The 16899-nt window shown below is 56.0% G+C and overlaps 1 protein-coding gene across 1 annotated transcript; it reads left to right on the top strand.

The window, feature by feature from the left end:
- Positions 1–4992: 4992 nt before the first annotated feature.
- On the top strand, positions 4993–16899 carry Scrt2 (scratch family transcriptional repressor 2). The gene is made up of 2 exons (XM_048347442.1): positions 4993–5125; positions 16073–16899. Exons 1-2 carry the CDS (start codon positions 4993–4995, stop codon positions 16897–16899), a joined length of 960 nt encoding a protein of 319 aa, XP_048203399.1.

The following is a 16899-nucleotide window of genomic DNA, read 5'->3' on the forward strand; positions in this document are numbered from 1 at the left end:
CTCCACTCCATGGGGATCCTAAGGCCTGAAGCCAGCTACACACCCTGATCTGCAGAACGGGCCAGGAACAGAGCCTTCTCCCATGGGGGTTTGCTGAGTCAGCGCTTACCACGCTCCGTTACCGGGTGCTTGGCGCCCATCTAAGCTTCAGGCTCCCAGTCCCGGAACCAACCCTGCAGCCTTGTGAGGCAAGCCTGATTCACAGATGAGAAGACAGAGGCACGGAGAGCCACACTTGCAGGGAAAGAGGTCTGGAAGAGTCAACTGACTGAAAGCAGGCACCTGTGGCTCACATCTGTCATTCTAGCTGTTTAGGAGATTGAGATGTGATGATCACCTTGCTAGCCCAGGCAAGGAAGTCCATGAAACTCTTATTTACAATTTGCCACCCAAAAGCTAGAAGTGGAGCTGTGGTTCAAGTGGTAGAGTATTAACCTTGAGCACAAAAAGTTCAGGAACAGTGCCCAGGCTGAGTTCAAGCCCCAGGACTGGTTCAATGAATAAGCAAACAAACAGACTCCTAAGGAGTCTCCTAAGGATAGGTGCTGAATACAAGTGCCAGGCTTCCTGAGCACTTCCATCACGTGTTTCTGAAGTCACAAGCATGTCCTCAGGGAGATTTGCCACGGGCAATGTAACAGTGCTATCTTCTCCTAGTCAGGAGGAGCAATAATGAATCTCCTGAAATGCCTTACTTTATTTCATCATTTCTCACGTATGGAAGTCTATAGATAGTTAGCAAATGTTCAAGACAAGTGTTTGTGGTCTTTTGGAAAATACAAAAAGCAGGGGAAACTCCCTCACACTCCCACCAGCCTGCTATGCTTTTCTGCATGTTTATTTTGGTTTGAGTTCCTAGTTGCAAACACTCCATGAGAGATTTTTGGACTGCATCTTTCAATTAACATAATGCCTTAAATTAGTTTTCCACACTGGGGATTGAACTTAGGGAGGGGCTTGGTGCACACAAAACAAGGGCTCTTTCCATTGAGCCAAGCTGCCAGTCCTTTTGGGTTTTGTTTTTCTTTTTAATTTTGTTTTCCAAAGATGTGGTCTTGCTAACTTTTGCCCAGGCTTGCTTGCTACGGACTCCCAATCCTCATGCTCTGCCTTCTGAGTAGCTGGGATTACAGGTGTGTGCTACTACTGTGCCCAGACCCCCTTAGGATCATTTGTTTGTGTATGTCTATGCTCTGGGCCTTGAACTAAGGACCTAGGTACTGTCCCTGAGCTTTTTTTTGCTCAATGTTAGTGCTCTACCACTTGATCTGCAGCTCCAGGTCCAGCTCGCTTGCTTGTTTGCTTGCTTTCTCTTCCTTTTTTCTTATTCACTCACCCCTCTTTCAATTTTAAGTGGCTAACTGGTGATAAAAGTGTCATGGACTTTGCTTCCCTGGTGGCTTTGAACCACGATGTTCAGATCTCAGCCTCCTGAATGGCTAGGATTACAAGCGTGAGCCACTGGCACCTGGCTAGAATCATTTTTGTGTTTGCAGAATATTCCCAAGAGCAGGTGACATCTTCACAACTCTCTCCCCACTCTGCCTAGTTTGGAGCTTCTGTGATTCCAATCTGCAATGCTACCGCAAATGTTCTTGGGTTCAGAGTGCTTCCCTCATTTGGCGTGACTTGGAGACATAATTTCCTAGCAGTGACTTTCTAAGCCAGTGAGCTAGTGTGAAGAGAAGCCACGGGGTCATGGGGCGAAAGGATCTCCTGGGTCCCAGCAATGAAACTGTCAGCCACTGTGCATCCATCCTCGTCCAGTGGCTTCTTCAACCCCAGCTCCTGTCCATTTTCTTCCTGTCCATTCAGGTGTCAACACCTGATTATAACCCACCTTCCCCCGGTGGGCTGCAAGACCCTAGCTACATCACTTCTGTGGGGCCTTCACTGATCAGTTAAGGGTGGATCGCCTCTGTGGTCTTCCCAGTGGGCACCTCTACGTCACTGTGGACTCTCAGTGCCTTGTGACGCTCTCTGGGCTCCACTCTGCCACTCTTATGCAAGAAGCTGGAGTGGTAGGAACATCTGGCAGGCAGGGGAGAGCTCACTGGCATCTACTTGCTTATTTACTCCAGGGTAATAGACACTGCTAGGCGACAGAAATCCCAGTCCCAGCACAGACCCAAAATACGGCTGCTATTCCATGAAAAATGCTCCATGACCCAACAGACAGCTTACATGCATCCCAGCAACAGAGCGTTATCTCCAACTCAGAAGGCCACCTGGTTATAGTTACAGTCTACAGTTATGGATGGATTGGAACTCACTCACTCACTCACTCAATAATCTATCCATCTAGGGTTTCGTGAGCACCCTGAGCCCCTCTGGGTTCCCGCCCTGCCAACATCCTGCCCTCCGACTGTGTGCTATTTGGTAAGCAGCCCATGTGCAGCTCTGACTTGGGGCCTTTGAACATGTGCAGGTTTTGTATGGAATACTCTTTCCATGGCTCCTCCATGGCTAGCTCAAGTCTGGGCTCAAATGTTCTCTCAAGAGACTTTTTCTATTTGCCCCATCTAAAGACCACATTGCCCTCATTGATCAGCAGGTGCTGGAGACACCTTCTGAGGGGAGTGAAGGCCCAGATGAGCCCTGAGATAAGTAGGGTTCTCTGGGGTAGGGAAGGAGGAAAGCTGTGCACAGAGGCAAAGAAGATAGCAGGCCTAAAGATCTAGCCAGGGGCTTATGAGGCTGCCCTACAGAATGTAGACATTTACTATGGTTCTGGGCACCCAGGCCCCCTCTCAGTAACTGAAATGAAAAAAGTCCCAGGTCTCAGGCTGGAGCACTGGGAAGGTGGGCAAGGACTTCCAGGTCATATAGAGCTTTAGCAAGATTGTGTGTGTGTGTGTGTGTGTGTGTGTGTGTGTGTGTGTACACACTAGAGCTTGACCCAGTGCCTGGATGCTGTCTCTTAACTTTTTTGCTTAAGGTCAACTCTCTATCACTTAAGCCACAGCTCCACTTCTGGCTTTTTGGTGAAAAAGAGTCTTAGGGAATTTCCTGCCCCAGCTGGTTTGGAACTGTGATCCTCAGATCTCAGCCTTCTGAGCGGCTAGGATTTACAGGCAGGAGCCACCCATGCTGAGTTTGTCCCTTAACTTTTTTGCAGCTCCACTTCTGGCTTTTGGGTGGTTAACTGGAGATAGGAGTCTCACACAGCTTCCTGAGTACCTGGGATTACAAGGGTGAGCAGCCAGCACCCAGTGGGACTGCAATTTTATTCTAAGATTTCTCAGCCACACTCCCAAAGCCACCATAACTCCTGACTTCACAAGAATCAATGCACATTGAGGTCTCTGGAAACTGTGGACTGCAATGACCTCCATTTCCATCATGCCCTCTCTGGGTCTTCCACTTCCACCTGGTTTAGGAGGATCCAGTCCCAAAGGGCATCCCTCCTTACTCCATCCGCTTAGTACTCATCAACAGACTGCCGTTGGCAGGGAGCCGGGCACCGAGGCCCCCGTGCTGGACTCTGCACCCTGGCCAGCCCACACTTACTGAGGCTGGCTCACTGCCCCACAGCTCTGCCCAGCAGCTTCTGGGCAGAGCGCTGAGCTCTGCTCCTTAGTCCTGCCAAGACATGCGGGCTCCCCCAGGCTCGGACCAGAATTGGGGAGGTGGGGGGGGGGAGGTCTGCTGAGATCCTTCCAGAGACAAAGGAGCTGACCTGCAGAGAGTTCCAGCAGGAGCCCCGCTCCCCCTCCCTCCCCCCTCTCCCTTCCCGGTCCACGTGTCTCTATTGTCTGCTCCCCGCTTCAGGGAAAGACACAGCCTCGGATGTGTCAAAACCACCACCCCCCGGCCGCAGGGAAATTAATTACTGGACGATTTTCTCTTCCTCTTGCAGCGCCGCTCGCCTGCTCTGGGCACCGGAACCGGACGGGGCCGGCGTTAGCCAGGGGGACTTGCTCCCCCCCACCTCCCAGCCCCGCAACCTGTCAGGAGGGGTGGGGAATAGAAAGTTGAACCCCAAATCCAATAGGGAGCTCCAGCGAGGACAGCGGGGGGGGGGCGACCGAGGGGGGGAACTTCCTCCAGTGAAAGCTGCGGATGCACACTGGCCACTTTACTTAGCGCCGGGCAGCGGGCGAGGACTGCGGGCACAGGGCGGTCGCTGATGGGCTGCCCTTTCCCGTGTCCCCATGTGCCTGAGCCCCGCGCCTGGGACCGCTCGCCCTCGGCTCCCCTCGGCTGCTCCCGCTGCTCCGCACTTTTCTTTGCATCCTCTCCACGCGCGGGCGGGGGGGGGGTCTTTCTTTTTGTGTGTCTCCATCTCTCTCTTCTTCCCGTGGGCGCAGGAGCGCGCGGCTACTTTCTCCATCTTTCTTCTCGCCGTGTTTCTTCTCTCTCGCGTCTTTTTTTTGTCCTTATCTTGGTCTCTCTGTTTCTATTTCTACCTTTTTCAGCCTCTCTCTCTCTCTCTCTCTCTCTCTCACACACACACACACACACACACGCACACACACACACACACACTCCCCTTTCTCGGTCTCTATCTCTGTGCCTTTCTCGCCCTCACTTTCTCCCCTCCCGCCCGCCCGCCCGCCCGCCGCTCCCTGCGCCCGGCCTGCCCCCACCGCCGCCGGTTCAGGGGAGCGAGTGCGGAGCGATTGTCCTGGGGGACATTTGATGGATTAGAGCGCTGAACAGTTCCATTGCCGGAGGACCACCTGATCTCCTCCAGCCCGCGTCCCATATAAAGCCGGCAGCCGGAGTGCTGAGCACAGCGCCAGCGGTCGTCTGTGTGCGCGCCGCCGCCTAGCCGGAGCCGGAGCCGGAGCCGGAGCCGGGACGAGAGCCGGAGCCGGGGCCGGAGCCAGGGCCGGAGCCGGAGCCGAGACGAGAGCCGGAGCCGGGGCGCGCCCGCTGGGAGCTGTCCAGTGCTGAAACCCCGCGCGCACAGCCAATCGCGCCGGCGGCCGCCGCCCCCCGCCGGAGCCCCCCGCGAGCGCCCCCGCCGAGCCCCGCGCCGGCCGCGCCATGCCGCGCTCGTTCCTGGTGAAGAAGATCAAAGCGGACGGCTTCCAGTGCAGCGGGGTGCCGGCCCCCACCTACCACCCCTTGGAGACCGCCTACGTGCTGCCGGGTGCCCGGGGGCCGCCCGGGGACAGCGGTGAGTTCCACGGGGCCGCGAGGAGGGGTGCGCGCGGCGGCGAGCGGAGGGTTGGGGGGGGGGGGAGAACCTCTCGGGCTGGGCCCGGGGCGCCCCGCGGACTTTCCGGGGGCCCGGCGGGCGGGGCGGGAGCCGGGTGGTACAAAGGGAGGAAAAGTGGCCTGGTCCGGGCATCCCGAAGCCAGGCGCCAGCCCGGACTTGGAAAGTTGGGGCCCTAGTCCTGGGCTGGAAGCGGGTGGTGGTAGTGAGAGCAGACAGAAAGGGAGCCCCGTAAAGGGCTGTGCTAGGGGGTGCTACCCAACAAGACAGTTTGGGGGACACCCTCGGTGTGGTGGAGGGAGGCTGGCTGCTCCTGTAGGAGAGAGCAAGGACTGGACTACCAGTCCCTGCAGAGATGAGCTCCTGGGGGTGAGGGCGAGCTGGGGGGACCCACCCTCCCTTCAAACCTGCTCTCTCTGGCAATGCCAAGCAAGTGCTCCAAGAACCCCTTTTAACAACTCTTTTGTTACCCTCAGTCACATGCCTGTCAAAGGCTGGGCTTGTCCTGGGGACTGCAAAGAAGAGGGGGTTGTGGGAGGGGTTCCCCTAAAGTGGTTCCTGTTCCCTTGGGCTGCACCCCCACTCCTTCCCCAGTTCTCCCCCCCACACACACCAGAGTCAACCCAGCTACTCCTAGTAAGTCATCCCCTGCCCTACCCCCCACTCCATCTCTTCTTAGAGCAAGTTCCTGCAGGGACAAGGGCTTGGGGAACAAGAGCTTGTCCAAAGGGGCTGACCTCTGGGGAGGAGGGAGAAGGGGAGACTGCTTCCGTGGGCACCATCCTCTACCAAGGGATCACAAAGGGGCTCCCCTCTGATAGCCCCCACCAGGGCAGACGCATGGAGAGGAGGAGCCGCTTTGATACTGAAAGATCTGACATCACATGTGGCATCAGCTAGAGAGAGAGAGAAGAAAAAAGGGCTAGGAATGTGGGATGCAAGAACGCTGAGACGGCAAAGATTGGTGTCCCGGCAGTGGCAGCTTCCACCCTAGGGTTTTCTAACACTACCCCCACACTCCATCACTATGCCAAGTCAGGTAGAGCCATGGTGCTGGGCACAGGGCTCTGTGACCTCATCAAGGTCAAAGAAGTTAGGGAGTGATCAGGGACACACAGTCCCTCACTCTGGCCTCCCTGCGCTACCCAACAGAGCTCCCTTCTGTTCTGGCCCCCACATCCCTTCTTCTCCCCCCCGCTTTTCTTGACCCCAGGGCTTATGAAGACAGCCCAGAGGTTGGGCTAGGTGAGGGCTGTCAGGACTGAGGGTAGACCTGGAGTCATGACAAGGCTAGGACCATGTGCCGCAAGCTGGCAGGTGGGAGGAAGTCCCTGCAAGTGTGGTACAATTCCCTATGGATGGATACAAAGCTTTCTCCGAGGCCCTCTTAGTTCTGTCCCCAGGCCAATGGAGAGAACATGGAGAAACCCTTCCCTTCCAGCACAGCCAAAACTACAGGCTGCTCCTGAAAGAGAGAGGGAAGTCTTGCTTTGAGTTCAGTGCAAATGGTGGGGAGTGTAGAGGGAGAAGGGGGGCTCTCGCAGGAGGCCCCTGGTTTGACACCCTGGAATTACCTGTCTGTCCCTTTTCCCAAAGGGCTCAAGGCCAACTTCTGGGCCTCCAGGGAACCCTGAGGCTGCTCTGGAACGCAGGAGCCCTGGCTTCTCACTCTGGCTTGCTGTGTGACCTTGGGCAAGTGCCTTCCCTTCTCTGGCGCTCAGCCTCCGGGCAAGTGAAAGAGTTGGGATGTCACGAACTAAGCATCCTTCCAACTTTGACAAGCTCAGCTTCTGTGAAGGTCGAATGTGGTGTGAAGGCACCGCAGAGCCTGGCTTCACAGAAGGTATGGCCACTGGCAGGGTTCCCTCGGGGCTCAGTTCAACATGCGCCCTGGCAGAGGGAGGTAGGGTTTCTGGGATCGGGCATTTATTTTTTGTGTTGGCTTCATAATCTGCAGGCTGCCCCACAGATAAGACAGGGCCCCTGACCTGGCCCTTCTGCAGGGGCTGCTGTGTACAATGCCAGAGAGCAGGCCTGGGCACACTGGAAGCTCCAAGGTCTGCCTGGGTTTTCTGCCCTACCCAGGGTGTGGCCAGACTGGGCAGTGAGGGCTCCCTCACTCCATGGGTGGGTGGGTAGGTAGGGACCGGAGGGTCCTTGCAGAGCCCACTGGCTCCTAGTGCCCCCGTTGTCTCCGCTCTGCCGGAAATAACCTTGCTGAGCGGTTGAGGGAAGTGTGAAAAATTGCTGAGCCGACGTTTTTCTCTCCCAGCATGTGTAAGTGTGCTGGGTAAACAAGGAGAAAGAGCAGAGTGGGGAGGGAGGAGTGGGGGGAAGGAGGGAGGGCAGAGGGAGGGCCTGGGGCTGGAGATAGTTCCAGTTATTAGAAAGATCCTCTTACAAGCCATTCCTGCAGCTTGGGCTGCTGGGTCAGGATGAGCTGGTGGGAAGGAGACTTGGCGGGGGAGGGGGCGCTGTGAAGGCGGAAGTCAGGGAACATCAGGATCCTAACTGACAAAGACTAGCGGCCCCAAAAGAAAGAGGTGAACACCCCCAGCTCTGGGCGGCCCCAAATCAAAGAGGTGAACACCCCCAGCTCTGGGAATGACAGAGACTTCCTGGAGGACTCCTCCTCCTCCTCCCCCCATCCCCTGCTTCCTACTCCCTTCCTTTTCAGCCTCTGCCACTTGGCAGGGCAGAAGGTACAGCAGGTGTGTCTTGGTTCCACACTGACCCCAAGCCCACAGAATCTCATAAATAGGGAAGGGACTCCCCCAATTGAGGAAGGTTCTCACAAGGGGGTGAGCTCCAATCCACCGTCTTCTCTTGTGCCCCTGGCATTCCACTACTGATGGCTGACTCCCTGGGGCCTTCCCCTCTTTTCTCTCCAGTGGCTCTGAGCACAGACGCATCTCTCCATGAGGTACCAATTCACATTCTCCTACCCACCCCCACCCCCGCCTAGTACTTCGCCCTCTGACCCCACCAAGCCCACCCCAGCCAGTCCTGGGCCTCCATCTTGGATGATGCTGGGACTCTCAGCCATCCCAGAGAAGGCGTGTCCACCTGCATGGTGATGGCCCCCACCAAGGGCATCCCCCAGAGTGGCCCCCCTCTCCTCACACTTAACTCGGAACTCCAGCTGGGAGCAGGCCTCCTTCTGCACTCGCTCCTGGCCTGCCCCCTTGTTCTCTTAGAGTGCATCCAACCCTGACAAGGAGGAGGAATCAATGGCAATCCAATAAGGCAGTTGTCTGCCCTCTGCAGCTGCATTAGGCCTCCCCCGGCGGCAGGCCTAGGAAGCTCTCCTGTCCTACCCATGGGCTTATCTAGTTGACCACATTATACAAGCTCCCACTTCCTCTCCTTGCCTCTGATGGCACCAGGTCTGACAGCCCAGCCTAGCAGCCCCACCTACTGCACATCTACCAGGCACCTTGGAAGGTCCCTGAGGGAGAAGGGATACAAACAGGCTGCCCCAATCCCTCGGCAAAAGGAGCCCAGAGGAGACCAGGAGGGGGTGCCCAAGGACATACGGTAGGCCCATCTGAGTCTTCTATACCTACACTTCCCCTGGAAGCATCTTGATCTTGGTTCATACTCAAGGTCCTGGTTAAAGACATGTCCAACGTCCAGGTCCAATGTCCAACTTCAGTTCTAGGACCAGGCCCAATCTCTAGGTCCAAGGCCAATGTCTGAGACTATAGAACCAGGTTTGAAATCCAGGGCAAACACAGGTTTTCCTTCAAGTTCCAATGGCTAGGAACTGGTCCAGGTCAAGATTCTGGGTCTAAGATTAAGACTCATGTCCAGCACCCTGGTAGCTCATACTTTATACAATCCCAACTACCTGAGAGGCTGAGGTTGAGAGGCTTGCAGATCTAGGTCAGACCAAGCAGAGAAGTCCAGGAGACTCCTCCTCAACCGAAAGCCAGGCCCAGTGGCTCATGCCTATTACCCTAGACACAACAGGAAGCCTATAAAATGTGGATGACAGCACAGGCACTCAATTCCGGCAGGAAGCAAGACCCTATCTCAAAAATTATCAGCACAGAAAAGGGGTGGAAGTGTGGCTCGGTGGCAGATTGCCTACCTAGCAAGCACGAATGTGTATGTGTATGTATATCCAATTTCCAGTCCAAGTCATGTGTGGGTCCATTCTCAAATCTGGCTGGGTTCAACAATGAGCCCCATCATGAGCCTCCTGAATGTCCCTGGCCTTAGTTCCTCTCTCAAAAAACAGAGCAGTTGAACTTGACCCTGATGTCTTCTCAGCTCTGACTTTCTGGGAATTCAGAAGTCTGGTTTCCCTATGTATTAGCAGGGCTCCGTAGGAATTGGAACAGTAGGGCCCATGCAGGGTATGGAACCTGTGGGGGGGGGGGGGCTCTACTTCCCAAGCTATGAGAGCCCAGAGGATGGGAGCCTAGAGCAAGTCCCCCTGCTAGCCAGCAACGTATATGGCCTAGAGGCTCTCAGGCCATACATACCTGTGTGCATGCACACACATACATGCACACACAGAGGCAGGGTGGTGGTGAGACTGCACTGCAACCCGTGGAAATAAAATAGAGGGCTGGAAATCACAAGAGTCTCCTCCTGGTCCATGCTCTGCCCACGCATTCTAGACCCCCCCTCCCAGCCTGGGGGCTCTCTAGAGGGCGGGGTGAAATGCTACTGAGAGAGATGGGGGCCCCCCAGATCTCTTGGCCTCCTTCCCAGATGTGGTCTCACTGGAGTGGTCTCATTGGAATGAAGTGTCCGCCGCTAGCCTTTTAATCCTTGAGGGGGGAGGTTGGGAACAGGCCCCCTGACCACAGCCTGTGGGGGCAGGGAAGGGGTGTAGAGGAGCAGGGCACTGGCAGCAGTACACCTGCTTCTAGAAGGAACCCCAGAAGAGGCTGCCCCAGAGCAGCTCTCCTGGAGGGGGGTGGGGGGGCACAGGAAGCTGCTCCAATGTCCAGGGCCCAGCGATTTGTGGCCTCCAGCCCCACACGCCCTCTCCACAACCCCTTGAAAAGTCCTCCCTACTGTTTCCTGCAGAGCCACGGGCCTCCCTGTGAGGCCTGCAGGAAGTGGGTCACAGTCACAAAAACACTGGAATAAGGGGGATTTCTGAATGCATTGGAGCTGGTGAGGGGCTTTGGAATCCTCTAGCAGGCCCCCCCCCCCCACCAGGCCTAGGTCAGTGGGCATCAGCCCCAGGCATGCCGAGCCGGCTATCACTCTGTCCTCTGCTTCTCTGGACTCGGGGCTCCTCCCCCGTGGGCAGAGGTACCAGCTGCTAGGCCTTCAGAGGAGGTGGGTGTCATTTCTGGTCCAGTGCCCAGGGAGGCGCTAACAAAGATGCTATAATAGGGGGAGGGGGGAGGCACCCAGCCCCTTTGCCCAGCTCTGTGCGCAGACAGGAGAAACTATTTTTATCCTGCTTTGCTGCTGACAGACCTGGCTTTCTGCTCAGCTGGTTGGAGCTGATTCTCCAGGCCTGAGGCCCTGGCACAGCAAGAAGCAGCTGTAAATAGACGCATGCAGACAGCCCCGGCACCCCTGCCCAGCAGGAGAGACCTCCTCAGGAGCACTGCTTCCTGGGAATCTAGCCCCCCCCCCCCCACTGCCCCTCTCTTCCTGCACATCGCAGGGACAGGGAAGTGGTGTTGGGTGAGAAATTCCCTGGAGGAAACTTGGGAGGAAATTCCCTGGAGGAAACCAGGGGAGTCTGGGAGACAGTGGGGAAGACAGTTCCGACCCCTCTCCATTAAGACAGGCAGGCCACCTGTGAGGGCTCTGGTGCGAGCTTGTTCTGTAACCTGAGGTGGGCCAAGGCCCCTCTTCAGGTTCCACAGGAAGGGCACAGGACGATGTGACCTTAGACTTGCACTAATGTGCATCAGTCACTTCCCAGGAAGCTTACATACAGTAAGTGCTCAATAAAGGATCTGTCCTGCTAAGTATTATTTACAGAAAATTTTACAAAGTGCCTGGCATTTTCCAGAATAGCTTCTCTCTGTCCCAGAACCTCTATCCAACTGGTGCCAAGTGGGGAAAAAGAAAACGATCACAGCCCAGCCCCCAGGTGGCGCTCTCTCTCCCCGGCAAGCCTCTCTGGTTGTTCCAGAGAAAGCACAGGCTTTGGAAGTTCAAACTTGCTGTCCCCACCAGAGACCTGGGATCGGTCCTCCGCCCTCGCCAGCCTCCGGCACAGGGCAGCGCCCACTCTCCAGCATGGCTGTGCCGGGTGCCAGGACAGGGCTCGCCACAGGACTTGTTACAGGCTCCAGAGTCGTGCGGCAGCATGCCACAGTGCCTGCAGACATCCCGGCCTGTGAACTCTCATAAATCTCACTTCCAGCGCCTTTAGCACAGAAATGATGCCATTATGGTTTCTGGCCCTTTCATCTACACCATCAAGTCTGGGCAGGGAAAAGCAATCAACTGCAGGTGACATGGATCCATCTCCAGCATGTCTCTGGGCCTTCCCTAGAGCCTACATGATAGGGGGTGACTCTGCTTCCTGCACCTTAAATGAAGATTTCAGCCCAGAGAGGCAGCACAGCTTGCCCAAGGTAACTTTGCCAGGGTCCCAGCTCCTTCCTGTCTTTATGGGACTCAGGACAAGAGACCTATCTCGACTTGTCAGCTGGAGGACTGATAGTTCAGCCATCGTCCTGGAGGCCAAGGAAGACACCCAAACCTGTGTGAGTTCCATGCATAGGGCGTCCTATAGGATTCTCCAGGGCTAAGGCCCAGAGAGGTGAGGTAGGTTGTCCGAGGTCACACAGCAGCCCGAGAGATCTTTGTGTATCTCAGACTCTAGTAGGTTGAATCACCTTTTAGAAAATGTAAAGACAATAGTGATGACGATAGTAATAGCTCAAGAAGCTAGCCACTGTGTGCCTGGCATTGGATATGCCCTTTACACGCATCGATTCATCCAGTCCTTTTAGGGACTCCCTTCTACAGATGTAGCAAGCAGAAGTTGAGTCACTTGCCCCAGAACACATAGGGCAGAACTGTGTGGAGGCAACAAAGAGCATCATAAAGAGACCCCAACTCAGCCATGATGCACAGGGTCTTTAAAGCACCATGGTCAACTTTCTTCTTGTATATAGTGAGCCCAGAGAAGTTAAGCAACCTCGCCACAAATCACAAAGGAAGGTCCTTAATCCTAGCATGACCATAAAAATTGTCATTCGTGGCTCTCAGTGATGTCAAACTTAAATCCAGTGGGCCTCATGTCTGCACCAGCAATGCCTGTTATGGGAGAAATTCCATGTACATCCCTCAGGCAAATTAGTAGCCCTGGCTTAAAGCACACCGAGTTGTATAGAAAGAGCTTCCAGCATCGGGATTAAGGTGATGCAGTGCTGCCAGACACCAGCAGATGGCGCCAAGGGCAGAGCGTGCACTCCAGCAAGGGCAGCCTGCTGTGCACCAGTTTTCTCCCAGAACCAGAGGAGGAAATCACACATCCAGATGAGGAAACAGAGGCCCAGAAAGCAGAGAGGAGCACTAGATATGCCAGGGAAGACGCCAAGAGAACTGCAGCACAGAACCTTTGCTCAGAACGGCCAACAAGTATTACCACAGTGGGGCTAAAATCTTGGTTCAGGCTTACCTTTTACAGGACCCAGGCACGTTAGCTTCCTTAGGCTTTGGTGTCCTCATCTGTAAAATGGTGTAGTGGCACACAGAAGTCAAATATTTCATCCAAGGTCACACAGCTATGGGCTGAGGATGTAGTTCGGTGATTGAACTCTTGCCTAGTATGCATGAAGCCCTGGGTTCCATCCCCAGCACTGAGGATAAAAAGAAGGAAGGGATGGGGGCGGGGGGAGGAGGCTGGGAGGATAAAGCCAGGTGTCGGAGGCTCATGCCTATAATCTTAGCTAATCAGGAGGCTGATATCTGAGGATCACAGTTTGAAGCCAGCCCAGAAGGAAAAGTTTGTGAGACTCCAATCAACCACCAAAAAGCCAGAAGTAATGTTTAAGTGGTTTAAGTGGTAGATACCTAGCCATGAGTACAAAGAGGCTCAGGGACAGTGTCAATGACACTGTCAGTTCAGGACCCAGCATCAGAAAAGGAAGGGAGGGAGGGTAAGGAAGGAAAGACCAATCATCAAGGGTATGTAGCTGGCACTGGTAGGGGGCAATGTGGCACCAAATTTATGCTTTTAACCAATATGTCATTGATTTTTGGTAATACAAAGCACAGGTCATGTGACAGTGACCGATCACATGGCTGCATACTCTCATTTCCAGGAGATCCAGGGTACAGAAAGATGACTTTCCCAGAGTCACCAGGCTAGAATCTGTGTTGGGGCATCAAATCCTTTTCCTTTCCATAGCATGGGCCACATACCGGCCTGTCTGTCCCCAGAGCAGGCAGACGGGACTGCCTGTAGCACAGCCTGCTGGGCTGGCAAATGAGAGCGCCTAGTGAATCTCCATAACTCACTCAACAATTACTTTATTGAACACCACTGGCTAGGGCCCTGGGGACAGGAGGGGGCAGCCCCACATGGCCTCCTTCCCTGTCCCCAGGGGCCCCGGGAAGTCACAATCCCTGCTCCACCTCTGAGCAGATGCCATCACCACTGGACCTCAGTCACCTTATCTGTAGTAAGCGACTCTTGTGATAACTCAGTGAGAAGATTGGCGGGGGGGGTAATACAGAAGGTGAGGGCACCAAGCATTGAAGTGAGTCCCCAGCAATGCTCCCTGGACCTTCAGGGCTCAGCACCAGGCTGCTTGGTTCATGGCCTGGGGACAGTGGGGTCCTCCAGAATCAAGCGGCATGGGAGGGGCGATAGGGTGCTGAGAGGCCAGGCAACCCTCCCTTGCCTCTGACCACAGTGCCCTTTGCTAGCAAGATGTTCACTGGCTTCCCCAGTCACCTCTGTGCAAAGGGTGCTGAGCCAGTGGCGGCTGTGACAGAGGGAAAAGCAAGGCCACTCTGTGGCCTTCAGTGTAAGGGGACAGACTTTATCCTGGGACTGTCCCCAATGCCAGAGGAGATGCAGAGGCCTGGGGGCGGGGCTGGCCAGGGCCTTTGAGGGAATGCAAGGTGACCAGTGTGTCCAGCCCAATGCCTGGCCTGCCAAGCTTCCACCTGCTCATCTCACAACAGGGGCTGCGGGGGGGGGGGGGGGGAGGTTACATGTCCCAGGGGTCAGATGGAGAAGGGCAATGGCACTTTGCCATTCCCCAGCTGGGAAACCTCCGAAAACAAGGGCCTAACCTCTATTGTTCTCCAGAATCAAAGGACAATGGAAAGGCTTGGTAATTAAGTGCCAGGATGATAAGTTTGTTCAATGTCTGCCAGGAACTCTCTCCCGGGAGCCCAGCCCCCAGGGTCCCCAGGGAAGGTGCTGGGACCAGAAGAGGCTACAGGAGGCAAAGACAGATGAGGTGGCCCCTGCCCTCCAGAAGCCCTTATGGAATCCCCGGGGAGAGCCCTGCCTGCCCACGTACCCATCATTCAAAAGCATGACAGAAGGGATTTCTGGCCCAACTGCAGCTAAGTGGGAGGAGGAGGGGTGGGCACATTCTCACTGGGGACTGGAAAAGGCTTGCATGAGAGCCAGGCTTGGGGAAAAGTATAGGAAGTTGCCTTTCAGAAGCAGCTATTACACGCCAAGCTCATGACCTCTGAACTTCTCCAGCAACCCTTGGAGGCGGCGAGCTGGGCTACGTGGGCTGTGGCCCATCTATGCAGTATCTATCTCACATCTGCTGCGAGCCAGGCCAGCCAGGCACACAGACCCAGCCCCGGAGCTGCAAAGTGTAGCTGGGGAAAGTAGACAATTAAGCTCCATCAAGTCACTCACAAGCAATAATTAGAACAGCTAACATGTATATGGCAATTGTGGTGTACCTCCCCTTTGTTCTTTCTCTATTTCCTCACAGGTAAATCAGTTACTCCTCATGACTACTGTATGCGTTCACGGCTGCATAGCCCGTATGCAGTAACAGCATAATACAGTAGTACTTTAACACCATCTCTTTACATGCTTCACCCAATGTCCCTGTGAGGGAATATTCAAGTTCTTTATTAAGTTTGAATGTTGGCTTGTCTGCTTAGTTGGTTTTGTTTTATTTGAGATCAAGCCTCCCAATTTAGAGTCTTGCTATGTAGCCCAAGCTAGCTAGCCTGGAACTCACCCTCTGCCTGCCTCAGCTTCCCTAGTGCTGGGAAAGAAAGCATGTACCTCCAAAAAAAAAAAAGTTATTTTTGAAACAGGGTTTTTCTATGTTAACCAGTCTGGCCTTGAGCTCTTGGATTCATATGATACTCCTGCCTCAACCTCTCCAGTAAACTGGAAAGACACAGGGGAGCTGGCTCACACCTGTAATCCTAGCTACTCAAGGGGCTGAGATCCGAGGATCACGGTTGGAACCAAGCCTGGACAGGAAAGTCCCGTGAGACTCTTGATCCCCAGTGAACCACCAGAAAACTGGAAGTGGAGCTGTGGCTCACAGTGGTCGAGTGCTAACCTTGAGCAAAAATAAAAAGCAGCTCAGGGACAGCACACAGGCTCTGAATTCAAGCCCCAACCCCCCAAAAGGCAGAATATGCTTGGAAAGAAGGATGGGTATTACTGGACTGCTGTAAGCTTAGGCGGATTGAGTGGCTGTCTGTGCCTCAGTTTCTCCATCTGCCAAGGGTATAATGATAATACCTTCACTGCACAGCTGTGCGTCTAAGGGAGAACTGCAAATCCAGGGCCGCAGGGTCTGACATGGCAGTGTGTCGTGGCTGGGGTGGGTGCGGCGGACCCAGCCAGCGGGCCACAAGGGTGGCAGCCCCCCCCCCCCCCCCACTCCTGCAGCCGCCACCACTGCCAAGCCGGGGAGATGGCGGGACACGGCCCGCTCCTCAACCTCGTGCCCTTGTCGCCCATTCAGGCTATGTCCCGCACTGCCTGCCGCCCAGCGGCTACGATGCCGCCGACCAGAAGCCAGGCCTGGAGCTGGCGCCCTCCGAGCCCGCGTACCCGCCGGCGGCGCCCGAGGAGTACAGCGACCCCGAGAGCCCGCAGTCCAGCCTGTCGGCGCGCTACTTCCGCGGAGAGGCGGCCGTGACCGACAGCTACTCCATGGACGCCTTCTTTATCTCGGACGGGCGCTCGCGCCGGCGCCGCGGCGGGGGCGGCGGGGACGCGTCGACGGGCGCGGGGGACTCGGGCGGCGGCGGCGGCGGCGGGGGCGGGGGCGCGGGGGAGCGCGCCGGGCGCGCGGGGGCGCCGGCGGGGGGCGGGCACCGGCACGCATGCGCCGAGTGCGGCAAGACGTACGCCACGTCGTCGAACCTGAGCCGCCACAAGCAGACGCACCGCAGCCTGGACAGCCAGCTGGCGCGCAAATGCCCGACGTGCGGCAAGGCGTACGTGTCCATGCCGGCGCTCGCCATGCACGTGCTCACGCACAACCTGCGCCACAAGTGCGGCGTGTGCGGCAAGGCCTTCTCGCGGCCCTGGCTGCTGCAGGGCCACATGCGCTCGCACACCGGCGAGAAGCCGTTCGGCTGCGCGCACTGCGGCAAGGCCTTCGCCGACCGCTCCAACCTGCGCGCGCACATGCAGACGCACTCGGCCTTCAAGCACTACCGCTGTCGCCAGTGCGACAAGAGCTTCGCGCTCAAGTCCTACCTCCACAAGCACTGCGAGGCCGCCTGCGTCAAGGGCGCCGAGCCGCCGCCGCAGCCCGCCGCCGCCGCCGGCCCGGCCAGCTGA

Source organism: Perognathus longimembris, chromosome 6 (assembly GCF_023159225.1).
Source record: "Perognathus longimembris pacificus isolate PPM17 chromosome 6, ASM2315922v1, whole genome shotgun sequence".
In the NCBI taxonomy this organism is placed as follows: domain Eukaryota; kingdom Metazoa; phylum Chordata; class Mammalia; order Rodentia; family Heteromyidae; genus Perognathus; species Perognathus longimembris.